Source organism: Pecten maximus, chromosome 3 (assembly GCF_902652985.1).
Source record: "Pecten maximus chromosome 3, xPecMax1.1, whole genome shotgun sequence".
Taxonomy (NCBI): Eukaryota; Metazoa; Mollusca; class Bivalvia; order Pectinida; family Pectinidae; genus Pecten; species Pecten maximus.
The window spans coordinates 1,057,744-1,083,185 of NC_047017.1; the positions used below are offsets into that span (position 1 = coordinate 1,057,744).

Below are 25,442 nucleotides of genomic sequence, written 5' to 3' on the forward strand. Positions count from 1 at the left end.
TCCATGATATGACAAATGATGCCAGTGTCCATGTTATGACAAATGATGACAGTGTCCCTGATATGACAAATGATGACAGTGTCCATGCTATGACAAGTGATGCCAGTGTCCCTGCTATGACAAGTGATGCCAGTGTCCCTGCTATGACAAATAATGCCAGTGTCCATGATATGACAAGTGATGCCAGTGTCCCTGATATGACAAATGATGCCAGTGTCCATGTTATGACAAATGATGACAGTGTCCCTGATATGACAAATGATGCCAGTGTCCCTGATATGACAAGTGATGCCAGTGTCCCTGATATGACAAGTGATACCAGTGTCCCTGATATGACAAGTGATGCTAGTGTCCCTGCTATGACAAGTGATGCCAGTGTCCCTGATATGACAAGTGATGCCAGTGTCCCTGATATGACAAGTGATGCCAGTGTCCATGATATGACAAATGATGCCAGTGTCCATGATATGACAAGTGATGCCAGTGTCCCTGATATGACAAGTGATGCCAGTGTCCCTGCTATGACAAGTGATGCCAGTGTCCCTGATATGACAAGTGATGCCAGTGTCACTACTATGACAAGTGATGCCAGTGTCCCTGCTATGACAAATGATGACAGTGTCCCTGATATGACAAGTGATGCCAGTGTCCATGCTATGACAAATGATGCCAGTGTCCCTGCTATGACAAATGATGCCAATATTCCTCTGCTAGACAAAGAAATCTTGATTCTGCTATCTTTTGATATATTCAACTACATATAAGTTTTGATTAGAAGTATTGTATTTCAGTCTTCTTATCGTTAATTATTTGATTGTCGGGTTCCTATTGTCATCACAACTATTCCTAAAGTAAGATTCCTTCGAAAATCCTGTCAGATATACATATCTTTTTTCTGTAACATTTATTTTGTTTCAAGTCAATTTTGAGGAAATCAAACAGCATCATTATGTAAATCTATTCTCAAAGTTACCAATGTTTGTGAAACAGGGACCAAAGGAGGGATAACAGTAACTTGGTGAAGCCTATCTACGAGCTGTTTACAGGAAACACTAGGGTGAAAAAGCAGTAAATATTCAATTACAGTATCTCTCTCTTAATATGCACTTTGCTTTGGTAGACTTCATCATGCTGTAAATTGACTTTATCAGGAGGCTGGTTTTTTTAATGCACTTTTACTTTTAAAGAAATCTTTATACACACCTGTAGCCATCTTAAGTTAGTTTGCCTAGCCTGTTACTCTAAATGTTTCTGTCAGTTCTTTAGATAATGGTCAACTCTATCCAGATACACATGTATACACATGCTACAAAATATCTTTTAAGCAGAGAAAAAACAATGACATCTAAAACTTTAGAGTAACGAAAAATTGACTTTTAATACACAGATTCCTCAAAAAGGTCTAAATGCAGCACCATTAGTGTCAAAATTCTGCTCCAACAGACTGTGATTGGCGGATTCTGTTTTACAAGACAGTATGATGCCAACCTTAAAAAACAGTTGCAGGTCACGAATCTGTTTCTGACAAGATCACATGTGCAGTATTTGCTCATGATGGAATCATCGTCACAACTGATAAGCTATCAGAGATCACCCCCAAACACACTGTGACCTTTTGACCTTGTTTGATACAAGAATCCATCCCTGCAGTGATTGACACCAGTACCATATATCATTAACTCTAATTTCTTGTCCTATTCAATATTTCCATATGTATGCATATTCATGGCCATAAAATAATTTACACTTGCTAAAACTTTTATTTTATTCAAATTTCATGTGACAAGCTTTTTAATTTTCATCATTAATTGACTGATATATATAAACCATGTTATAGGCATCAATCTATCTACTAGCTTGTAAGATTTCTTTGTATAATATCCTATTATATATATAATTAACACCAAGGGTCATTTAAGGATGTGCCAGGTTTAGGAGGTGGAGGAAAACCAGAGTACCCAGAGAAATATACGGTCAGTATATATAATGTACCAGGCAACTGCCCCATGTGGGTTTCGAACTTGCAACCCAGAGGTGGAGGACTAGTGATAAAGTGTCAGGACACCTTAACCACTCGGCCACTGTGGCACGGCCCCTAGCTTGTGTGAAATATCGGTTTTTGGTTGATGGTTTTTCTTGCAGAATATGTACAATGATCATTTTTATCATCCATATATAACTTTTGCAGTGGTTGTTCCTATTACAGAGCTCTATTTCATATTCAGATGTTAATCATTGACTTTTTTTTTTTTACATTTGTAATCCAGCAGGAGCAGATCTTGGTTGTACTTTCCCATACTGACAGTACAGTGACACAGTGAGATTTCTTTAATATTGGGAAATAACTGGAAATGATACACAAAAGAGTTGCGCCCAAATCCTTCGAAATGAACATGAATTGCGCTGAGACAATTTATTTTTCCATTATTGCCATCAGAAGCCGGCTCAGAGGTGACCTGACCCCTGGCAATCATACTGGAGCAGGATTTTGTATTCCCCAATCCATGGCTGTGAGCTTAATCAATTCAAAATCTCCTTTCATCTTTAAAAAATTTGAAAGGAAGTTCCCTTGAAAAAAGAATCTTAATCCCTAATACATGATGCAAACACACACACACAACTAACTCATCTAACTAATACTCATCCTTCAACATGAGGAATGCAGTTTACTGAATCTTATAATAATACTCATCCTTCAACGTGAGGAATGGAGTTTACTGAATTTTGTACTTTTTTCAATCCAGTAGGTCAAATTTTTAAAAAGCCATGCACATCCATGCTTGGCGACGGAAAATCTTGTTTGATTGCCAATGACTGAGGGATATGGGTGAGGCATAAGATTTGCTAATAATGACTATATCAGTAAATGGCTGCAGTGTGTGGTGTCTGGTGTCCCATCCTAATGACAATTACCAAAATTAGCACATTCCATCCAGCAGTACCTGCACACTCAGTCAAAATTTAGAGGTTTTTTTTTTTTTTTTTTAAGATATCATTTTAAACTGAATATGATATTTCCAGTAAACAAAAGGCTACAGAGAGTTGAAATTCCTGTAATGTATGCTAACAAGATGATTTGGACTCCCTATGGGGCTAAGCTTGTCATGGAATGGAGTTACACAACTGCTGTATTAAGGGACTGTCTGGCAGTACAGACACAGGCTGACATCTTTACAAAGCTTGGGGAGGGCAGGTCTTTAAAGTTTCAATCCTCAAAAGAAATAGCTAAAGTCTCAGCCTATTGGATCTGTAGTAGCTCCTTACCGACAGATCACACAACAATACATTTAGCAAATCATGTTTTCACAATAATTCCTTCAATGACCTTTCACAAAAACCCAAATATTTTCAAACTACTGCAGGAAGCTTTTTAACCAAATCAATTCACCATCATATTCTCTTTAACAGCCTTCAGTGCAAACTCCCTTACTGCTGTAATGGGTGTATTGTAGTCAATCTGAAATTATTAAAGATTTCCTATTAAAAATTACAAAGACGGCCAAAGGAAAGCCTCATGTATTTGCACTGTGTACCAAGGTCATCTTTTCACCACTACCCCCACCTTCACTGTCAATATCAATTCTACCATTGATTGATTTGGAATATTCTATATTGAAGTTTAGGGGTGAAAGAGTGTAATGAATGCCAAATTTGAGTTCATGTCCAGTGGTGGTGAGACTGTGCATCCACAGATCATCATGTGAACACCTTTTGTAAGGAACATCATGCATAAAAAGCTTGTGGACAATAGACTGTGTGGGGTATATGAAACACCCAGAACACCCGGCTGGTGCCAGCCAAGTACATCCCAACAAAACCTCACTACTGCCAATAGAGTATGCCAACAAAATCTGTTTCACTTGATGAAATCTACTAAATACCCTCCGAGATATACAGACACAGGAACACATCTGTATAATAGAATGACATGTGCCTGTCCTGGGTCAAATTTTGGAGACGTCACTTTTTCAAGAGAGTATAAATGGAGCAACTTGGACAAAACAGGTTCGTATCACACATGACAGGAAGGCATGACCATATTAGATTTTCTCTTTCTAAAATGACATTTTCTCCTATCAATTTCACATCCCACCTGCCTGAAAGGTAGATTTCACAAACCTTTGGTTTGTGCTTCATTAAAGCATGCCATCTAGACCCTGATTATCTTTGAATCTCAAATTTCATAGCTCACGGCTTCCATCACTCAAAATTGGATTTTAGTTACAATCTTTTGCTATCAAATAGAAATTTGCCTGAAACATTGTCACTGAGAAGCAAATTACTGTTTCTCCACACTGTTTTGAGCTAGAATTCTTTAATCTAGAGCAATACAGAGAATCTCACAATTTAAATACTTTTACATATTATATACCTCAACACAAAAAATAAGATGATAGAAAAATGTCCACGACATGACTTAGAATATGTCACATGTCTAAAAAGAACACTCCCTGAAGCGGCAAAGAAGAAAAAAATCAAGAGAGACATATCTACTGTTAATGATGTTTCTACGGCATTCTTATATTACGTACTCCACAAGATATTTCTATAAAAAGTAAGAGTCGATAGGAGCAATAAAAATCACAACTGAAAAACAAGAGTCAATAGGACCAAAAGGAGTCACCGCTGAAAAGTAAGAGTCAATATAGGTTCAGAGCTTTTTTCTCACTGGTTTGGGATGGGGCCTATTTGCATATTTGGAGAAATAGGCTTAAATATGAAATAATTTCAATTGGGAATGTGGCTTATTAATGGCCCAAAATAGCAGTCAATAAAAGCCACTGAAAAGGGAAAGAATTAATAAGAGCAATAGAAGTCCCCACTAAGTAAGAGTCGATAAGTTAGCCAATGAAAAGTAAGAGTTAGTAGGTAGCAGATGTCTCAGTCTTGGTTTCTTCAATGTCCTCAAGGCAGAAAACACAGTACACAGCAGGGTTAATTCTGAAACATTTATTTCAAATCTACATAGTCAATGCTGACAGCAGTTTGTCTTTATTTCTTCATTTAGAGATATATAGGTGTGATGGGGTCAAGACAAATCCAATATCTTTTATAGACTGACATCAAGTTTTGAATGTGAATGAATGAAATACTAGTACCAAAAACAACAAGACAAATAGGTCTCACTTTGGGGCACTTAACAAACACAGCACCTCGCTCTTCCCCTATAAGGAGTCTCCTTGATAAAGTTAAGATATCATAATACACAGTCTACGGTGTGGGACAATGAGATTTGACGAGCTGTGTAAACAATACCTATGACAGGTATTGAGAGAGCTGTTATTCCATAGTTGTTTATCATCATAGAGATAGCTGACCCTCTCCTCTCAGACCCAAACATGCAACAGCCCTCCATGTGTGAGCAGATCATTTTACTGGTGAACTTACAACAAGGAGTATTTGAGTTGCACAGGTACGTTAGAGGTTTGCCAGGTAGGAGAAGTCAATCAGAGATACAACCAGGTAAGGGGGCATACAGGTACTCACAGGTAGAGGTCAGTCAATCAGACAGCTAAGATATCTAGGAAGTAGGTGGGACCAATTTGTATTTGGAGACACCTGTAGAAATGTTCTACAGTAAGTAATGATTTGCCACCTGTATATACCTGGAGACAGATATAACATGACAACATAGACATCCTAACAGCTTGTGTACCTCGGACATGACACTGGTTGGCCGGGAATGTCCAGTATCACTGCGGAATGACTAATAAGCAATCCTGATATCTTTTTCAAAACTTCACAAACATCAAACAGATGGGGTGGTACTTTGTCTTTCAAACTTACATCCGGAATTGATTTGAACTAAGATAAGGGTACAGATTACACTAAAGAAGCCATGGAATTATGATTGAACTTTCCACTTATTGGTCGTCATGCCACATACACTGGACACAGACACCAATGAAACTTAACGAAACATATCATTGTCCATATTTTGATGCATGAATGAGAAAAAAAAACAAGACTTTAAACCTGTAGCGGTGAATAGTCATGCTGACCAGTGGTCAAAGTCTGTGTTCTATCTGACATGTTGTACACCAAATAAACCTCTGTGGGGTCAATGGGTAGGAAGTGTAATAATACCTAGACAGATTAGCATCATCTTTGAGCCCAACACTCTAATCGCCAAGTGGCTGTCAAGGAAACACTATGCCTGCATTTGTGGCATGTGTTTCAATTATTTTGTACTTAGTGAAGTCCAGAATAAATCACAAATGCCAGTTGGCCGTGAAATAGTCCACTAGAGCTTATCTGTTAAATAGTTGCTTTATGCAGAATAGAAAGGCATTTAATGACATGTGTTCTGCTCCGGTAGCTTCCCAAGTACAAATATGAAACAAAAAAATCCTTTGCTTTAGAATAGTAATAAATATAGAATATCAACAATACACCAATAAAATATGTCGTATAGTTGTGGGTAATAAAATCTGGTATTGATGACATGCACGCTGAAGTATGTAATAAAAGTGCATATCTACTTTCAATTTACATGTATATATATCATTATAAAACTTCAGGATCTTTATTTACTTTCAATTCACATGTCAACAAAACAATAAAACAGTAACAGTCCAACATGACTAAAAACCTATAAACATTATATACTTATTTCATATTTTAGTGAATCCGAAACAAAATAAGCAATATACTGTTATTGGTTCTGTATTATGATAAAAACAAATTCAAACTGAGAAAAATGTTGTTTAAAAAATACAATAAAATCTGCTAAAGATATAAACATAATGCTATCACCTTGATTGTATAGCCAAGTGAACAATTTAAATGTTGAACATTGTCATAAGATTCAAGAATCTTCCATCCATGATTTGCTTGAAATGAATTTTATGACACATTAATAAAAACTGTGCAGTAGATGGAGATTAATTAGTTCCTGAATTATTTCCGCATGATCACAACATCATATTGTAATTTTCACTGAAACTGTTAATGAAAACGTGGCAAACATGTACATAATTTCCTACATGATATTCATATCATTCTAATTATAACTACATCCAGAGTTTTTTCAGCTCCAGCACTAAAAACGACATCAGAGATTGCATACCAAACAAATCTATATGTGGAGACTATAAAATGCCGGAAATTGTCACTGACTTAATAGTCACTGACACTGGCAGTCACTACATTTATTTTCATATGGAGAAAAAAATATTGGTATAAAACAATCTGATCAGAATAATACAGAAGACTTGGAGATCACAAAAGAGCTTCTTCACCTCAGCTGCCTGAAATAGACACAGGTACCAGTACAGAGGAATCATGTGCCTGTACTAAATCAGGATGAAATCATTCAAACTTTGACAACTTCCCAGGCCAGTTCACAGTATCAAACTTCAGGCTGATTATAGACCCTTTCTTTCTAGGGATAAGGGCACATTTACAGGACTGAGGATTCATTAGGGGAGGCCCCATTTATCACCACTGCTACAGGGAGGTGGAATGGTGGCCTGATTAGCCAGACGGCCACAAATAGCCACTAGTAAGGCCACCCAGTCTGGCATTCAAATACCGTAAATACTCCTAACACAGACCTCTCAATAACACTTTTCAAAAATAAAAAACTTTTAACAATTTAACAAAAGATGTTACATTCTTTATAATCTAAAGTTATCAATATACTGTAATTTTCAAAAATTCCTTCTATTTTGATGATTTTGTTGGATAATGTTGTCAGAATTTACAGAGCTTTATCCGAGGCTAAGATATGGGAGGAGGAGAGGAGATGGTTCCCCTACACTGATATATGGGGGCTACAACATTACACATGTGTGCTGGCGATAGCCTACTACCACAATCTTAAATCAACTCTATCTTAAGGTCAGAAAATTCATCAAGGTCAAGAAAAATATTCAAAATTCTAAAACAACTTTTATAATATTTATATATATATATATATATATATCTGTTTTTAAATTCTTTCCAAAAGATAATGTATTAACATTCCAATAAGATTCAAAGCTTAAAAACCAGCAGAATATGCATCTTCATATCTCAATGATAAGACTCTAATGCAGTATGAAGATACAGTTTTTAATTAAATCCCCAAAGTTTGGCACACATTTCGACCAGATTAAGTGACTGTCTGATGAAGGGATTACATTGGCCTTACCAGATTCATTTAACAGGCTGCAGAACAGACGCATCAACTATCCAATGTATGGCATACACTTCTCATCACACAGAAGTATGTACCATCCTATGTATACCATACACTTCTCATCAGACAGAAGTATGTACTATCCTATGTATGTTATACACTTCTCATCAGACAGAAGTATGTACCATCCTATGCATACCATACACTTCTCATCAGACAGAAGTATGTACTATCCTATGTATGTCATACACTTCTCATCAGACAGAAGTATGTACTATCCTATGTATGTTATACACTTCTCATCAGACAGAAGTATGTACCATCCTATGTATACCATACACTTCTCATCAGACAGAAGTATGTACTATCCTATGTATGTCATACACTTCTCATCACACAGAAGTATGTACCATCCTATGTATACCATACACTTCTCATCAGACAGAAGTATGTACTATTCTATGTATGTTATACACTTCTCATCAGACAGAAGTATGTACCATCCTATGTATGTTATACACTTCTCATCAGACAGAAGTATGTACCATCCTATATATGTCGTCATTTCTCATCAGACAGAAGTATGTACCATCCTATGTATGTCATACACTTCTCATCAGACAGAAGTATGTACCATCCTATGTATGTCATACACTTCTCATCAGACAGAAGTATGTACCATCCTATGTATGTCATACACTTCTCATCAGACAGAAGTATGTACCATCCTATGTATGTCGTCACTTCTCATCAGACAGAAGTATGTACCATCCTATGTATGCCATACACTTCTCATCAGACAGAAGTATGTACCATCCTATGTATGCTGTCATTTCTCATCAGACAGAAGTATGTACCATCCTATGTATATCATACACTTCTCATCAGACAGAAGTATGTACCATCCTATGTATGTCGTCATTTCTCATCAGACAGAAGTATGTACCGTCCTATGTATGTCATACACTTCTCATCAGACAGAAGTATGTACCATCCTATGTATACCGTCACTTCTCATCACACAGAAGTATGTACCATCCTATGTATGCCGTCATTTCTCATCAGACAGAAGTATGTACCATCCTATGTATGTCATACACTTCTCATCAGACAGAAGTATGTACCATCCTATGTATACCGTCACTTCTCATCACACAGAAGTATGTACCATCCTATGTATGCCATACATTTCTCATCAGACAGAAGTATGTACCATCCTATGTATGTATACACTTCTCATCACTCAGAAGTATGTACCATCCTGTGTATGCCATACATTTCTCATCAGACAGAAGTATGTACCATCCTATGTATGTTATACATTTCTCATCAGACAGAAGTATGTACCATCCTATGTATGTCGTCATTTCTCATCAGACAGAAGTATGTACCATCCTATGTATCTCATACACTTCTCATCACACAGAAGTATGTACCATCCTATGTATGTCATACACTTCTCATCAGACAGAAGTATGTACCATCCTATGTATGCCATACACTTCTCATCAGACAGAAGTATGTACCATCCTATGTATGTCGTCATTTCTCATCAGACAGAAGTATGTACCATCCTATGTATGTCATACACTTCTCATCACACAGAAGTATGTACCGTCCTATGTATGCCGTCATTTCTCATCAGACAGAAGTATGTACCATCCTATGTATATCATACACTTCTCATCAGACAGAAGTATGTACCATCCTATGTATGTCGTCATTTCTCATCAGACAGAAGTATGTACCATCCTATGTATGCCATATACTTCTCATCAGACAGAAGTATGTACCATCCTATGTATGCCGTCATTTCTCATCAGACAGAAGTATGTGCCATCCTATGTATGTCATACACTTCGATTCTCATCACACAGAAGTATGAATATACTGACTCAAAGGTCAGATTAGACAGGTGTTCAATGTAACATAGTATACAGAACAATGAACACAATATGGTTACATGACTTTTAATTAAATCAACTTTGTTCACAATGTGTGCAGATTGAACAGTTTGGAAACTCCCTCAGAATGTGGAGACAGTTTCTGAATATGTCAGAACAACTGCAACCTTAACAATGGTTAACACAGGCAATGAAAATTCAAGCTTCCCCTACACCCCATATACCCAACCCCTGTCTGTCCAACCCCTGTCTGTCCAACCCCATCTGTCCAACCCCTGTCTGTCCAACCCCTGTCTGACCAACCCCTGTCTGTCCAACCCCTGTCTGTCCAACCCCTGTCTGTCTAACCCCTGTCTGTCCAACCCCTGTCTGTCCAACCCCTGTCTGTCCAACCCCTGTCTGTCCAACCCCATGCCTGCTAACCCCTGTCTGTCCAACCCCACATCTGTCCAACCCGTCTGTCCAACCCCTGTCTGTCCAACCCCTGTCTACCCAACCCCTGTCTGTCCAACCCCTGTCTACCCAACCACTGACTGTCCAACCCCTGTCTGTCCAACCCCTGTCAGTCAAACTCGTCTGTCCAACCCCTGTCTGTCCAACCACTGTCTGTCCAACCCCTGTCTACCAAACCCCTGTCTGTCCAACCACTGTCTGTCCAACCCGTCTGTCCAACCCCTGTCAGTCAAACTCGTCTGTCCAACACCTGTCTGTCCAACCCCTGTCTGTCCAACCCCTGTCTGTCCAACCCCTGTCTACCCAACCCCTGTCTGTCCAACCCCTGTCTACCCAACCACTGTCTGTCCAACCCCTGTCTGTCCAACCCCTGTCAGTCAAACTCGTCTGTCCAACACCTGTCTGTCCAAACCCTGTCTATCCAACCCGTCTGTCCAACCCCTGTCTACCAAACCCCTGTCTGTCCAACCACTGTCTGTCCAACCCGTCTGTCCAACCCCTGTCAGTCAAACTCGTCTGTCCAACACCTGTCTGTCCAAACCCTGTCTGTCCAAACCCTGTCTATCCAACCCGTCTGTCCAACCCCTGTCTCTCCAACCACTGTCTGTCCAACCCCTGTCTACTAAACCCCTGTCTGTCCAACCCCTGTCAGTCAAACTCGTCTGTCCAACCCCTGTCTGTTCAACCCCTGTCTACCCAACCCCTCTATGTCCAACACTTGTGTCAAACACAATGGACCAACTATATATGTATAGCTATACTCAACACAATATCACTTTAATAGAAATTAAAATGTCTCACTTAGGTGAAAAATAGCATTGCTGTGAAATTGATTTTCCTGTGCTCACATGTACAATTACAACAACAAGGACTAACCATGTAAGTTAGGAATATACCTCTCCAGAAACACCCTAAAATTACTACTCCTAACAGAGATCCTTAATCAAATCTTCAATTTCAGAGGCATTCTACAGTGTTAAATACAAGCCAAGATGTGATGGTTTAGAGAGAGACATTTATAGTTTAAAACTTTGAAATAGAAACTTCTGTAATATACGTTAAATATAGTATGAAATCTTAGCTGTACATTTCTGAAATATATGAGAGAGTAATTTAAATGAAACAGGTGTTATTTTGAATTGACAAATGAAATGACCGTTGATGATACCTGCATGTAAGCAGAATATGATATCTCCAGAAATTTCACTCCAAAACAACTTCTGTTCATTATAAAAAGCAAATGAGCAAAGGCATTCACACACATACCTCCCATGGCCACCCATCCTGACAATGAAATCTGCTCAGGAGATATATTCACACCTTTTTTATATTTTGTATTCTAAGAAGACTTAACCTTGATTGATGACCACCAAAGTATGTCCAGGAGTTAATGAGATATCATGTACAGGATTAATGTGACTTAGCATTTATGACATGTACAGTTGTTCATGATTATGATTTGGGAGGGGGTTGGGTTGGTGATTTGGGAGGGGGTTGGGTTGGTGATTTGGGAGGGGGTTGGGTTGGTGATTTGGGAGGGGGTTGAGTTGGTTGGGTTGGGTCAGGTTGGGACTTAGGAATATCACAATGATTCTGGTTTTGGCAGTGGGATCTTCCAGTTGGGTGAGGAGGGGGGGGTGGAAAATGGGGTCCAGTTGGGTGGTTTGTGTGGGGGGGGGGGGGGGGGGGGGTGTAGAGTTGTGAGATTGGGATCCTGTTGAGGTGGAGAAGGGGAGGGGGGTTGTGAGATTGGGGTCCTGTTGAGGAGAAGCTTGAGAAGCGTAGGGGTGTGAGATTGGGGTCCAGTTGAGGAGAAGCGTAGGGTTGTGAGATTGGGGTCCGGTTGAGGAGAAGCAGTTGAGGAGAAGCGTAGGGTTGTGAGATTGGGGTCCAGTTGAGGAGAAGCGTAGGGTTGTGAGATTGGGGTCCGGTTGAGGAGAAGCGTAGGGTTGTGAGATTGGGGTCCAGTTGAGGAGAAGCGTAGGGTTGTGAGATTGGGGTCCAGTTGAGGAGAAGCGTAGGGTTGTGAGATTGGGGTCCGGTTGAGGAGAAGCGTAGGGTTGTGAGATTGGGGTCCAGTTGAGGAGAAGCGTAGGGTTGTGAGATTGGGGTCCAGTTGAGGAGAAGCGTAGGGTTGTGACAGTGATGTTCAGTGGGCTGGGTGTACACATTTATCCTTATCATTCCAATTAACATCTCTCTTAATGAACATGTAAAAACATGATTACCTGGAGGGGGACAGAAAACAAACAGAATGCAGATTCTGTTCAGCACTAACAGATAAACATATGCCCATACACAAGATCACCAGATACGTAATAAACTACATCTACACATCTCTCCAACAAAACACCTCTGGGCCCTAATTAAGTGCACCATCTTCTAGCTCTAACACAAAGATGGCTATCTGGTCCCGACCTCAGGCAATACTTCATGGCAAGCTTACATTTCCCTGAGAGTCTGGTCATGCACTGACACAGATAGTGAGAACTAGCTGTCTAGTACCGCTGTAAGTGGTTTTAGAAAGACCTAAACAACATCAAAGAGGTCAAACTTATAAATACTGGGCTCATCAATGGCGAAATCTGCTCTAAAGGTTACAATATCTAGTCAGTGTACCCTTATTTTGTAATTCCTTTGGTTTAAATCTCTTCCATCAAAATTGGCTTACTGTTCACAGGTCTGGATACCCTAGGGCCACAAATAACACCACAGTTGTCAATATCAATATCACTCTGGTCAAGATGACCACAGCTTTGTCTGCTACTGGAATCACTCATGTGCAGAATTTAATTTCAAAGAACACAATGAGTGGATAATAGAGTTGGAATCAACTGACCAGCAGCCATTAGTATTGAATGAATACTAATGAAGGAAGTGGACATCAGAGCGAGATACGTCCATGACAACATTCACTCAAGGGCAAGTTATAACTAAAGTATTATTTATCACCAAGGTGATTTAACAGGGACACAAGTCTAAGAGACATTCCATAAATAAACACAGTTTATCTTCCATATTTGGTGTATATTCCATTAAATAAACACAACACGAAGGACAGATATCCTTGGAGATAGCAGCCTACTCAGCCATAATCTCTGTTGAATTATATCAAGATGGCTTAGTTACCACACGACTTACAATAAAATTGTCCACCAGAGAGGTAATCTGTGTACATTGGGGATGTATATATACATTGTTGGCATGGATACAAGTGTTACAGAATTATATCTTCTCCGTGTTAACTTTCTCTTCATACTTATCATTATCTAAACCTAATGTATATATATTGACATGCTTCCATATTTTCTCGAATGTTTCAGAAGTGTTGGCCTCCTTTGATGAGTAAATTAGTTATGTGATCAGGAGTTATTGTCAGAAACTATAACTAAGTGCTCTGAGTTTAACATGAAAGATGATTATTTAGAACGCTGATCTTTTAAGATATACAACTCTAAAATTTTAAAGTGGATATATCATAAGGCATTGATTGCTGTAGGGTAATAATGAGAATGGGACTAAGCATTTACTTTCTGGGACTAAAGTATAAACAAACCAAATTTATAATAAATCAAAGAAACAGCAAGATTTCACATTTTTTCAATTATACAGGCAAAATCTGTTCACTTTATGACACTTTTGACATTTTCACTAATTTGTTTTCACTAATTTTTAAGAAAAAAAATATCAGAGTCTAGCTAATTTTAGCTTGGAGCCAGGACAGACCCTAAAACTTTTATTGTATTTTCTTTGAATGTGTTACGACTTTAATCTGTATATACCTGATTAAGCTCGATGTTATACCATTTGGCTTAAGGCACAAGCCTTTCACTTTTTATTGTCCTCTCACTAGATTTAACCTAAAACTTCAAGTCTTAAAGTACGCACAACTTTCTTACATCTGGAGCCATCTTTAAAAGAATTCAGTTTTTCCATTCTTAACTCCCTAATCTACATTTGAAGTAACCAGAATCCCAAAAACCAGCAATGGCACACAAATGAAAGTCACAACTAATAGAGGATAAAGAAAAACAAACTTTAAATGAATCACATCACACTGGAAAGAAGTTGGTTATAGCCAACACGTCTTTTAATATCTTATCCTGATCATGATGTTAAGTTCAATCTAAAGTAGCATGATATTCTCATAATATATTTTATGTGTATTAACAGTTTTTTTCTTTGAGATTTTAAATCCATGAAGTAAAACAACTCTCAGTCACCAGTGGAAAATATAAACAGCATCCTTTGGATGCTTCTATATAAAAAAAGTCTTCTTTGAAACTGCAATAATAAACAGACTTCATTGCCATGCTCACTTTCTTGTCATGTACTGATAGTGTTTTAGAGCAGCACAAAATGTCACCCCAGTCACAGTTTCTGAAAGTTTTTATGGGACAAGAAGCTATATGTGAAGCGGTTCTGCTTGGTATACATGTTTGATGAAAGTGAAGCTATATAACAGTACATTGTGAATACTTGGATAGCTTCGTTCTTTGTGGTTTTCACCTTTTTCACATCAGCTCATTGACCTAATGTAGTGTTTTGCCATCCTTACAGACACCCAGGACACCCTGATCAGACCTATCACTGTTTTACTCCTGTAATTTTCATGGGAGGTACGTCTGGAAGTTATAAATCCTGTGAACATTTGATCAGCATCTGTTCCGATGATAGAAAATGAAAGGAGCTCCTTCCTAAAGTGAATGTATATATACTAGCAGAAAGTCTCTTTAAAAATTCTTCGGTTTCTTCCACACGTGTCTCTGCAGATGATAAAGCACAGATGCATGCTTTTGCATTTGAGAGAAAGGAAGGGTAAAAAAAATCTCATGCAAGACTTCAGTAGAATGTCTGGTTTCATTAGAAATGCCACAGGCCTAAGAATCTGCATCATAATAGCGGAAAATTTTGCATTACAGTGAATGGTACAATGTGTGAATACACTAAAAATCCCCACTTATGTAACGTGCCCAGTGTCAACTGGGTCAATTCTGCTCATTTTCGTATCCATGACGATGGACTCTTGAGGGTATTAATTGCCCCTCCAGTATCGGGTGCAACCGTCTGTTTTGTACAAGAAAATGCCTGTGTTTACCTCAAGGAAATGTGTATTTGCTGCACAATCCCGACAAGTCACTGAAAGTCATTTACTGCTAACAGAACAGATGGCTAAAACTGCCAAGCACTCAAGTGACCTTGAATCCCTTAAGTAGCAAGGCAGTTGAATGTAAGTCAAGTTTGAGCCAAACCAATGGGGAAGTACTAGGAAACAATGAAGCACCTCAATGACAGCTGATCATGATCCTGAAGTATGACATCAGAAACACCTTATTGACAGTTGAGAGTTAAGGGATAAATCTATCAATGAAAATTAACTTTCCTTCATAATCAAATAACCCAGTCAACCACCATTTGAAATATGATATTACTTCACAGAATTACTTCCCAATATGCCACTACCCATCGCTGGATATATGCTATAACTTTTAGAGTAAAAAGCCTAACACAGTAGCTAACTGCTGCTATATAGCCAGCATCGTTCTTATCCTGCAGCATCCTTATCAGGCTACAGATACCATTGTATCTGGTACAATTAACTACACTACCTTTATTTCAATAAGAAAACACGATGTAAGAATTTCTGGGAGTTAACAATTACATAAACAACAAAAGGCAAATCTGTTACCCCTGACACTTGGTGCAAGGTGCGTTACTGTTTTCATTACACAAACATTGCAGGTTTCCCTATAGATGTTTCAATAAGCATTCGGAGGTATATATATTCCCATTCATCCCCAAGATGACAGCCATCAATCTAAGTTTACTAACTTTCTACCCCTACGTCTGGATGTTGATGTACCTGCACCAAAGACAAGGCGTACATATTGTGGTATTTTGGGGGTGACAAGGTGTGTTGGCAGGACCTCCTGTAACAGGCTAGGGAGGATGTGCTGATTCAGAGACTGCCTTAACCTGTAAACATTAGCTCACAGCTGGCAGCTGATCACTAAGACTGATCACCTGCTAATTAACTATCCTTCAAGTGCAGGATTATCACCCTAACTACCAAGTAAAATGTGTATTATCTTAAAAAAAAACCTTCAAATCTGAAACACTTCTCCTTAAGTTTTTGTTTATTAGCTTTTATTTCAGTAGAAGAAATGTTTTTTGTTTCAGGAAGTTTGCACTTGTTCAACTAATTATCTGACACAACCAATTAGGATACAATTTACAAACATTTACACAGGTCACAATATAACTTGAAGCCTTTCTCGTGTCCATCATTACATAATGAAACTGAGCCATGATTATATATCCATAACTTTTCCCATATATAATTGGCCACCAACGAATCCTCACATATTGCCCTATTACAGGAGTCTAAATATGTATTTATCGTGCAGATACAGAGCTCTTTTATCATTGGAGGTAAAAAAAGCTGGCGAAGATATCTCGACAGATGGAGCATAGCCATGATCAGTTTAAAAGCAGCAATTAACTTTTTTTGTAAAAATTCAAATACATGTATATGTACTCAAGACTGAGATTAAATCTTGGAACATGCTTTAGAAGGATGCCAGCAAATTTTCTGAGATTTTAACTGAATCTCCTTATATTAATCCTAGATTTTCAGATAATGTTTATTCCTTATTTGTCAGAACAAAGAGTTTCTTCAAGGTGGCCTTGCTGTGTGGCTATTTCAATATTGATTTTTTTGTCTGAAGTGTTGTTAAAGCATTGTTTCCAAACAAAACAAAAAAAACAATTCACAAACTGGTGAAAGAGTCTCAAAGGCCATGGCCTGTCCTGAATTTATATTTATAGCTACATGGGCAAAATTTGGAACAAGCTGAATAAGTAGACGACCTTGATACAACCACAAGTCTGGAAACTTGAGCCAAATTATAGGATTTATATAGTAACCTGCAGGTTTGGCTTAGTTTATTAATTGGACTTGTTCACATGACATTTAATTTACCTTAGTTTATAAGACATTTCACTTCATAGCCTGGCTGTATCAATGACATATTTGACAACATGCATGCACCATATCTACTAAATGGTTTTACACAGTACTTACATTGAATGTTGAGCATTGCATCAGTACTCTGCAGAGCAAATCCAGTTGACCTGTTTGTAGCAACGCAATTGAATGGTCCCTCGTCCTCATTTCGTGTGACACGAAGTATTCTTAAGTTGCTTCCCTCCTGAAATCTCCGACTTGTATCTTGTATGGGCTGTTCTCCTAAAAGCCAGCTGAATTCTATGAACTTCCTGTTGGAAACATCACAATAGAGGATGGCCTCACTATTTTCGGATACTGACTGACTCTCTGGTTTCCGGCTAAAGTAGTACGAGTCTTGACTTGCACACAAACACACTGAAAATGCAGAAATAAAATTGTAAGGACCTTCATAAGTAGTAAAAATAAATATAAACAAACAAGCAGTCTGGAGCTTGAACAAGTAGTGAGTATTTTATATAGCAAGTTATTCAAACTAATAACTATCTAACGAAGTACATGTCTACAACAAAATATTCAGGTGCAACACACATGAAAGGGTAAATATGATACAACAATACGAAACCAGGATTTGAACACAGGACCACTAAACTCTAGAAGGCTCTTTCCAGCAACCTCAGCAAGCCCAGTTCAGATTTATAGACGCAAATTCAATATGAACATGTGAAGTTTTAATGCTATCCAAAAAATTGTCCTTCTTTGCAAAATATTCAGCAACCTATAGCCATTCTCAGGCATGTCTTGAGGAGGCTGTTAGCAGCCAAACATTTTATAAAAGTGAAACAATTTTATTGATATTATGAATTCTTCCTTTTAAAGACTACGGATTCTGAAGTGAAAACTTAAATACAGTCGAATCTGTATTAAGCGACCACTCAAGGGAAGTTAAAAACGGTCTCTTAATGGAGAGTGGTCTCTTAATAGAGATGGTATCTTAAATTTAATAAATGTTCATAAGCTTTTTATTCGCTTTATAAATTGGCAATAATGATTCATAATATATATGAAAAATGAACCACCACTTTGAATAAAACAAAACAATTTTATTTTTTATTTTTTTGTGTATTTTTTTTTTTAATAATTATTACTGTGCTAATTTTTTCATCACTATATGTATTTTTTGAAATTCTTTCAGCATAGCAAAATAAATCGATTTAACATGAGAAATATATTTCATTGGTTAATTAGATTACCTTCAAATTATTTATATATTTTTTTTAATTCCTGAAATCTTGGTCCGGATTTCCGCTCCGATTATTATTTACGTTCCTGCATTTCCTACTTTAAAAACGGCGACTTTTTCACTGGCAAATATCTGTTTTAATGTCTCAAAAAAGATAACAAATCACGATTTAACAGTAAGTTAACTGTTTATGCATTCCTTCATTGTTATATTTCGTATGCAAATTGATATATCGTATATAAAACGCCTGAAAATCGTCAGAATTCCAGACGGTCACTTCGCCTCATCTCCCGTCCTTTAGCACGAAAAGTAAAAATACTTGGGTGTGATTAAGGCGAAAATGGTTATGTAAGGCATTTTGGAGACTTCTGGTCGCTTATTGGAGAGTTATTTTCATCACGGGAACGAAAAATTGTGGTCGCTGGTCGCGTAAAGAGAGGGTCGCTTAATAGAGTTAAAATATATAGCGAAAACGCTCGGGAGGAATTGAAATGGTCGCTTAGAACAGAGGGTCGCTAAATAGAGATGGTCGTTCGGACAGATTCGACTGTACAAGCATCTTATATAAAGAGATTTATTAAAATTGGTTTGCATTTAAAAACCTGTATGATTATCTTTAATTATGAATGATGAATATAACCCTAGTAGTTCACTAACATCTTATTGATAAACAGCATCTGATAATTCCCCAAAACCTTTTTTGTGTAATAAGATGGTGACAGCTTTGGATCAAGAAAGACCTAGGCCTGACAATTAATGAACAAACATCTAATATTGATCAGACATCAAACTTATTTGCGTCATAACTTTTAATTGCACCTCACTATACAACACTTAGACATGTACAGATAATGCTTGATGAAATCTCCGTGCAAAATCTACCATGAATGTGGTGTAATTACACCAATCTTGTATCAAAAATCAATGTTGTTGCATATCGCTATCATATATTGGCCTTCATACATGCAGCAATTTTGTAACAAATGGTTGGCCTTGAAAACTGTCAAAAAAGTTGCAAAGAAAAACCCATAGTGTATTGATTTCATAGTGTGTGACAAAAACTGCCAGAATATCAATATGATAATATAGACAGGTGAGGACTGTCAGAAGGATTAAAATCCATGTTTTATCTGTTGACACAAGTCTATGAGGACCAGGCCTTGAGTGTCTGCTCCCGATCAGTGGAGACAAGAGGCTCTAACAAAAGAGCTTTAGTCAAGCATAAATTGAAATCCTCCATCTTTATATACTGAGCCTAAAAAAACATTCTATGTATACGCTATACTGCAACACCAGCTATGATGCAGTGACTTTGAACGTAGGCCAAGGACATTTAATTGAACAACCTTACTACAAGGTCAAGGACATTCATTTGAACAACCTTACTACAATATAGCCTTCGCTCATCCTAGCATTGCTACATAATGGCACATAACAATATATAAACCAGCACTGTGTATCGACCTTGCTTATTAAGACTTTGTTGGAGATTTCAGCAGATTTGACCCCAGTGACCTTGACAGTAGGTCAATGAATTGTAAAGTGTAAAGAGAGTGCAAATGTATAAGGAATACATAGCTTATAAATGGCTTATAAAAAGTTTGACATGGAGAAAAGTTGTGGGGTTATCTCAAGGGGAAATTTTACCCATTGCTCATATCGTCTGAATATTCCTTTGGAGATAACTTAGATAAGTGAGCTTCTCCATATACAAATACCTACCAGAAAGATGGCCACTAGTTCATGGTCCAACGATCATTTCTTTGTCTGTCGACCAGGTGTTCAAAATGTAATCATGCAGGGGAGAACAAAATTCACCTTGTTTAAGATTAATTTGTGGCAAGACAATTAAACCCCTGCCCAAACAATATTATACATATATATATATCATAGATATACAGACTTAATCTGGAAACAGAAAAAAATCTGGTAGATTGCTTAAGAATGGATTAATGGATTGCAGCATACCCAAAACACCTTCCTGCCTTGGCAGTTTGTACAGAAGTCACAAATTCTCGAGGAGTGTGCCTTCAGGAGTTCAGAGATATCTAAATAACAAGGACATTTGATCCATCTAATCAAAATAATGGACTGTTATGGTTTGTTGTAATCAGGCATTGGGATAAACAGACATAACATTACCAACATATGATGGATCAGTTCCCTTAGAAAAAGTCACAGCAAAACATGAAACATTAATCTCATAATTCATTCTTTCCTGTTTAATTTTCTAGTGTGCTATTATTATGGGATGGTTGCTATGGCCCTTAGACAATTGAACAGATGCAGATGACATGTAAGTGCAGTGTGCATGTTAATGTAATCCCTGACAAAATTAGTGAATTTGTTATGGTAGCAACAACAGGATGTGTGTTAAGATACATGCAGTTCATTGTCTACAACATACCTACAAACTGTACATGGAGATATGAAAACTATTAAAATACATATATTCATCAGACCTGTCTATAATTAAATCAGTTGTACACCATCTGTTTGGCTTGTTGTGAGCTTGGCATGGCTATAAAGCCCCCATTCCGTGCAAACAAACTTTGCAGTAGTATGGTACTATTTAAAACATTTTTATGACAATGTGCAAGATAAATGCATTATCTGGAGTGCTGCGAGACGCTTACTAATATAATGTATTAGACTCCATTTCATTGTGTTATCATTACAAGATGATGTATGGTAAATATCAGGAAGATGATGAAGTCCTTTCGATCAATTTGGCAATTAAATTTATCTGTAAGTATATCTATAAATTGAATGAAAGATTAAGATTTACATAAAATGAAAGTAATGTGCTGAATATATTATATGCATACCGTGGGATGTAAATTTTGAAAACAGAGTTTAAAGTGTCATACGCACGTTAAAAACTATCTGAATTTCTGCACATTTACTGTAAAATTTTATATACGAAAGAAAGACTCCGCAGAATGTTGTGTTGTCTTCAAGAATAACACAAAATTTACCAATTTCTAATATTCTTACTCAATTTACAATTACTATAGGAAGGAATGCATTTTCAATTACAAAATCATAAGCTCACTCTTTTGTACATTTTTGCAGCAATGTGTATTTAAATGAACCATGGAAATGTAATACACATGTCCACAACACCATCTATTACACTTACTCCACAACACCATCTATTACACTTACTCCACAACACCATCTATTACACTTACTCCACAACACCATCGATGAAACGACGCCACAACCACTAGCGATGCAATCTGACGCAACAACACGAGCTGATGACACGGACGACAAACACCTAGCGAGGACACGGACGGCCACAACACCAGCGAGGACAGGACGCCACAACACCCATAGATATCATACGCCACAAAACCAGCGATGAGTAGGGACTCCCACATACACCAGCGATGACACTTAACGCAACAAAAACCCGCCAGGCACGGAAGGAAAAAACACCAGCTACAGACGCCACAACACAGCGAACCGCCAAAACACCAGCGATACACGACCACAACAACACAACCAGGACACTACCCACAACACCAGCAGACACACGCCACAACACCCAGACAACCACAACACAAAGCAGACACGGACGCCAAACACATCAGCAGGGAAACGCCACAACACCAGCTAACACGGACGCCACAAACACCAGCATACACGGACTCCAACACACCACCAGTACAGACGACAAAACACATCGATACAGAACCCACAAACCACGAGGACACGGACGCACACAACACCAGCCAGGACACGTACGCACAAACACCACGAGACAGGGACGCCACAACACCAGCGAGGAACACGGACGACAAAAACACACGTGAAACTTACTCACAAACACCAAGACACGGTACGCACAAACCACCATCGAGGACACGGCCAAACACCACGAGGACACGTGACGTCCAAAACACCAGACAGGACGTACCAAAACACATCATACACACTCCAAAACACCACGAGACATGACTCCACAACACCAGCGATTACACGTACTCCAAACAACACCATCGATGACACGGACGCCACAACACACTAGTGACACGTACGCCAAAACACCACAGTACACTACAAACACCAGGAGACATGACGCCACAACACCAGCGTAGGACAGACGCCACAAACACCACGAGAGACATGGACGCCAAACACCAGCGAGGACACGTACGACCACAACCAATAAACCAACCACTAGACAGGAGCCACAACCACTATTGACATTAACCCACAACACAGCATTGACATGACGCCACAACACAGCGAGACATGGACGCCACAACACCATATGAACACGTACGCCACAACACATCGAGGACACGGACTGCCAACAACACAGCTAGTAACCACGTACGCCAAAACACCAGAGTACACGACTCCACAACACCATAACGAACTTACCCACAACACCATCATACACTGACCACAACACCACTATACACGGACGCCACAACACAGCGATACACGGACGCCACAACACCAGCGATGACACGGACCCAAAACTACAGCGAGGACACGGCACCACAACACCAGCAGACATCGACTGCCCAACACACAGCGAGTACACTGACTCCACAACACCACTACACAACATTGACAGCCACAATCACACCACAGTAGACACGACAGCCACAAACACCAGCGATGACACGGACGCACAAACACCAGCGAAACACGTACGCCAAACACCAGCGAGGACACGGACGCCACAAACACAACGAGGACACGACGCCACAAACACCACCAGACACTACGCAACAACCAAACATACCAAACACCAAACAGTCGAGACAGGGAGCCAAACACAACATGACATGACCCACAACACCAAGTCAGAGGAACACCATATGTACACGACACAACACCAGCGTAGACACGTGACCCCCAAACACACATCAGGACACGCCCAAAAACACCATCGAGACACGACCCACAAACACCATCAGGACACGGACGCCACAACACCAGCGAGGGACACGGACGCGACAACAACCAGAGAGGACACGGACGCCAAAACACCAGCGAGGACACGGACGCCACAACACCAGCTGAGAACACGGACGGCCAAAACACCAGCGAGGACACGGACGCCACAACACGAGCGAGGACACGGACGCCACAACACAAGCCAGGACACGGACGCCACAACACAAGCGAGGACAGGACGCCACAACACGAGCGAGGACAGGGACGCCACAACACAAGCGAGGACAGGACGCCACAACCACCAGCGAGGACACGGACAGCACAAAACCAGCGAGAACACGGACGCCACAACACCAGCGAGAACACGGACGCCACAACACCAGCGAGGACACGGGGCCAAAACACCAGCGAGGACAGGTACGCCACAGACACCAGCGAGGGACAGGGACGCCACAACACCAGCGAGTACACGGACGCCAACAACACCAGCGATGTACACGGACGCCACAACACCAGCGAGAACACGGACGCCACAACACCAGCGAGGACCGGACGCCAAAACACCAGCTGAGGACCACTGACGCCACACCACCAGGGCCAGCGAGGACACGTGACTCCAACACCCAGCGAGGACCGGGATAGCCACACACAGCGGCACACGACACGGAGCCCCACAACACCAGCGAGTGACACGGACGCCAAAACACCACCGAGGACACTGACGCCACAAACACCAGCGAGGACACGGACGCCAAAACACCAGCGAGGACACGGACGCCAAAACACCAGCGAGGACAGGACGCACAACCACCAGCGAGGACAACGGACGCCACAACACCAGCGAGGACACGGACGCCACAAACACCAGAGAGGACACGGACGACAACAAACACAAGGATGACCACAGACGCCACAACACACAGCGAGGAATATGGACGCCACAACACCCCAGCCAGACACGGACGCCACAACACAGCCAGGACCAAGGACGCCAAAACACCAGAGAGGACAGGGACGCCACAACACGAGCGAGTGACACGGACGCCACAACACGAGCGAGGACACGGACGCCACAACACCAGCGAGGACAGGACTGCCACAACACCAGCGAGGGACATGGACGCCTACAACACCATCTAGTACACGGAGCACAACACCAGCTAGGACCAGTGGAGCCACAACCAACATCAGGACCAAGGACTCCACAACACAGAGAGGACAGGACGCCACAAACACGCAGGCTAGGACACGTGACCCACAACACCAGGAGTACAGGGACCCCACAACACCAGCGATGGACACGGACGCCACAAACCGCCATGACACTGGACGCGAAAACAACCAGCCAGGACACTTACTCCACAACACCATCTATTACACTTACTCCAAAACACCTATCCATTACACTTACTCCACAACACCATCTATTACACTTACTCCAAAACACCATCCATTACACTTACTCCACAACACCATCTATTACACTTACTCCACAACACCATCTATTACACTTACTCCAAAACACTATCTATTACACTTACTCCACAACACCATCCATTACACTTACAAATCCAGTGTTATAACAGTTAACAGTACTCTTTTAATTTATATCTCTCTACAGAAATAAATAATTTACTCTATGTACATGTATTCAAATTAACTGCAACTATTCTCCTTGTTTCTATCACTATTTTTCTTTCTTTCTTTCCTCCTCCTCCCCTTCTTCCCTTCTCTTAAATATGTTATGTTTCAGTGTGAGAGTGGATATACTAGTATGTATGCATGGGTGTATGGGTGTAAATGAAACAATAAATGAATATGAATATTGATACA

The 25,442-nt window shown here is 39.7% G+C and overlaps 1 protein-coding gene across 1 annotated transcript in view; it reads right to left on the reverse strand.

Annotated features, from left to right (window-relative positions):
- LOC117322900 (inactive tyrosine-protein kinase 7-like) overlaps positions 1-25,442 on the reverse strand; it is a 152,205-nt gene that overhangs the window by 109,914 nt on the left and 16,849 nt on the right. The window contains exon 2 of the mRNA XM_033877845.1: positions 17,564-17,863. Within this exon, the coding sequence (XP_033733736.1) occupies positions 17,564-17,863 (300 nt within the window). The remainder of the gene's footprint in view (positions 1-17,563; positions 17,864-25,442) is intronic.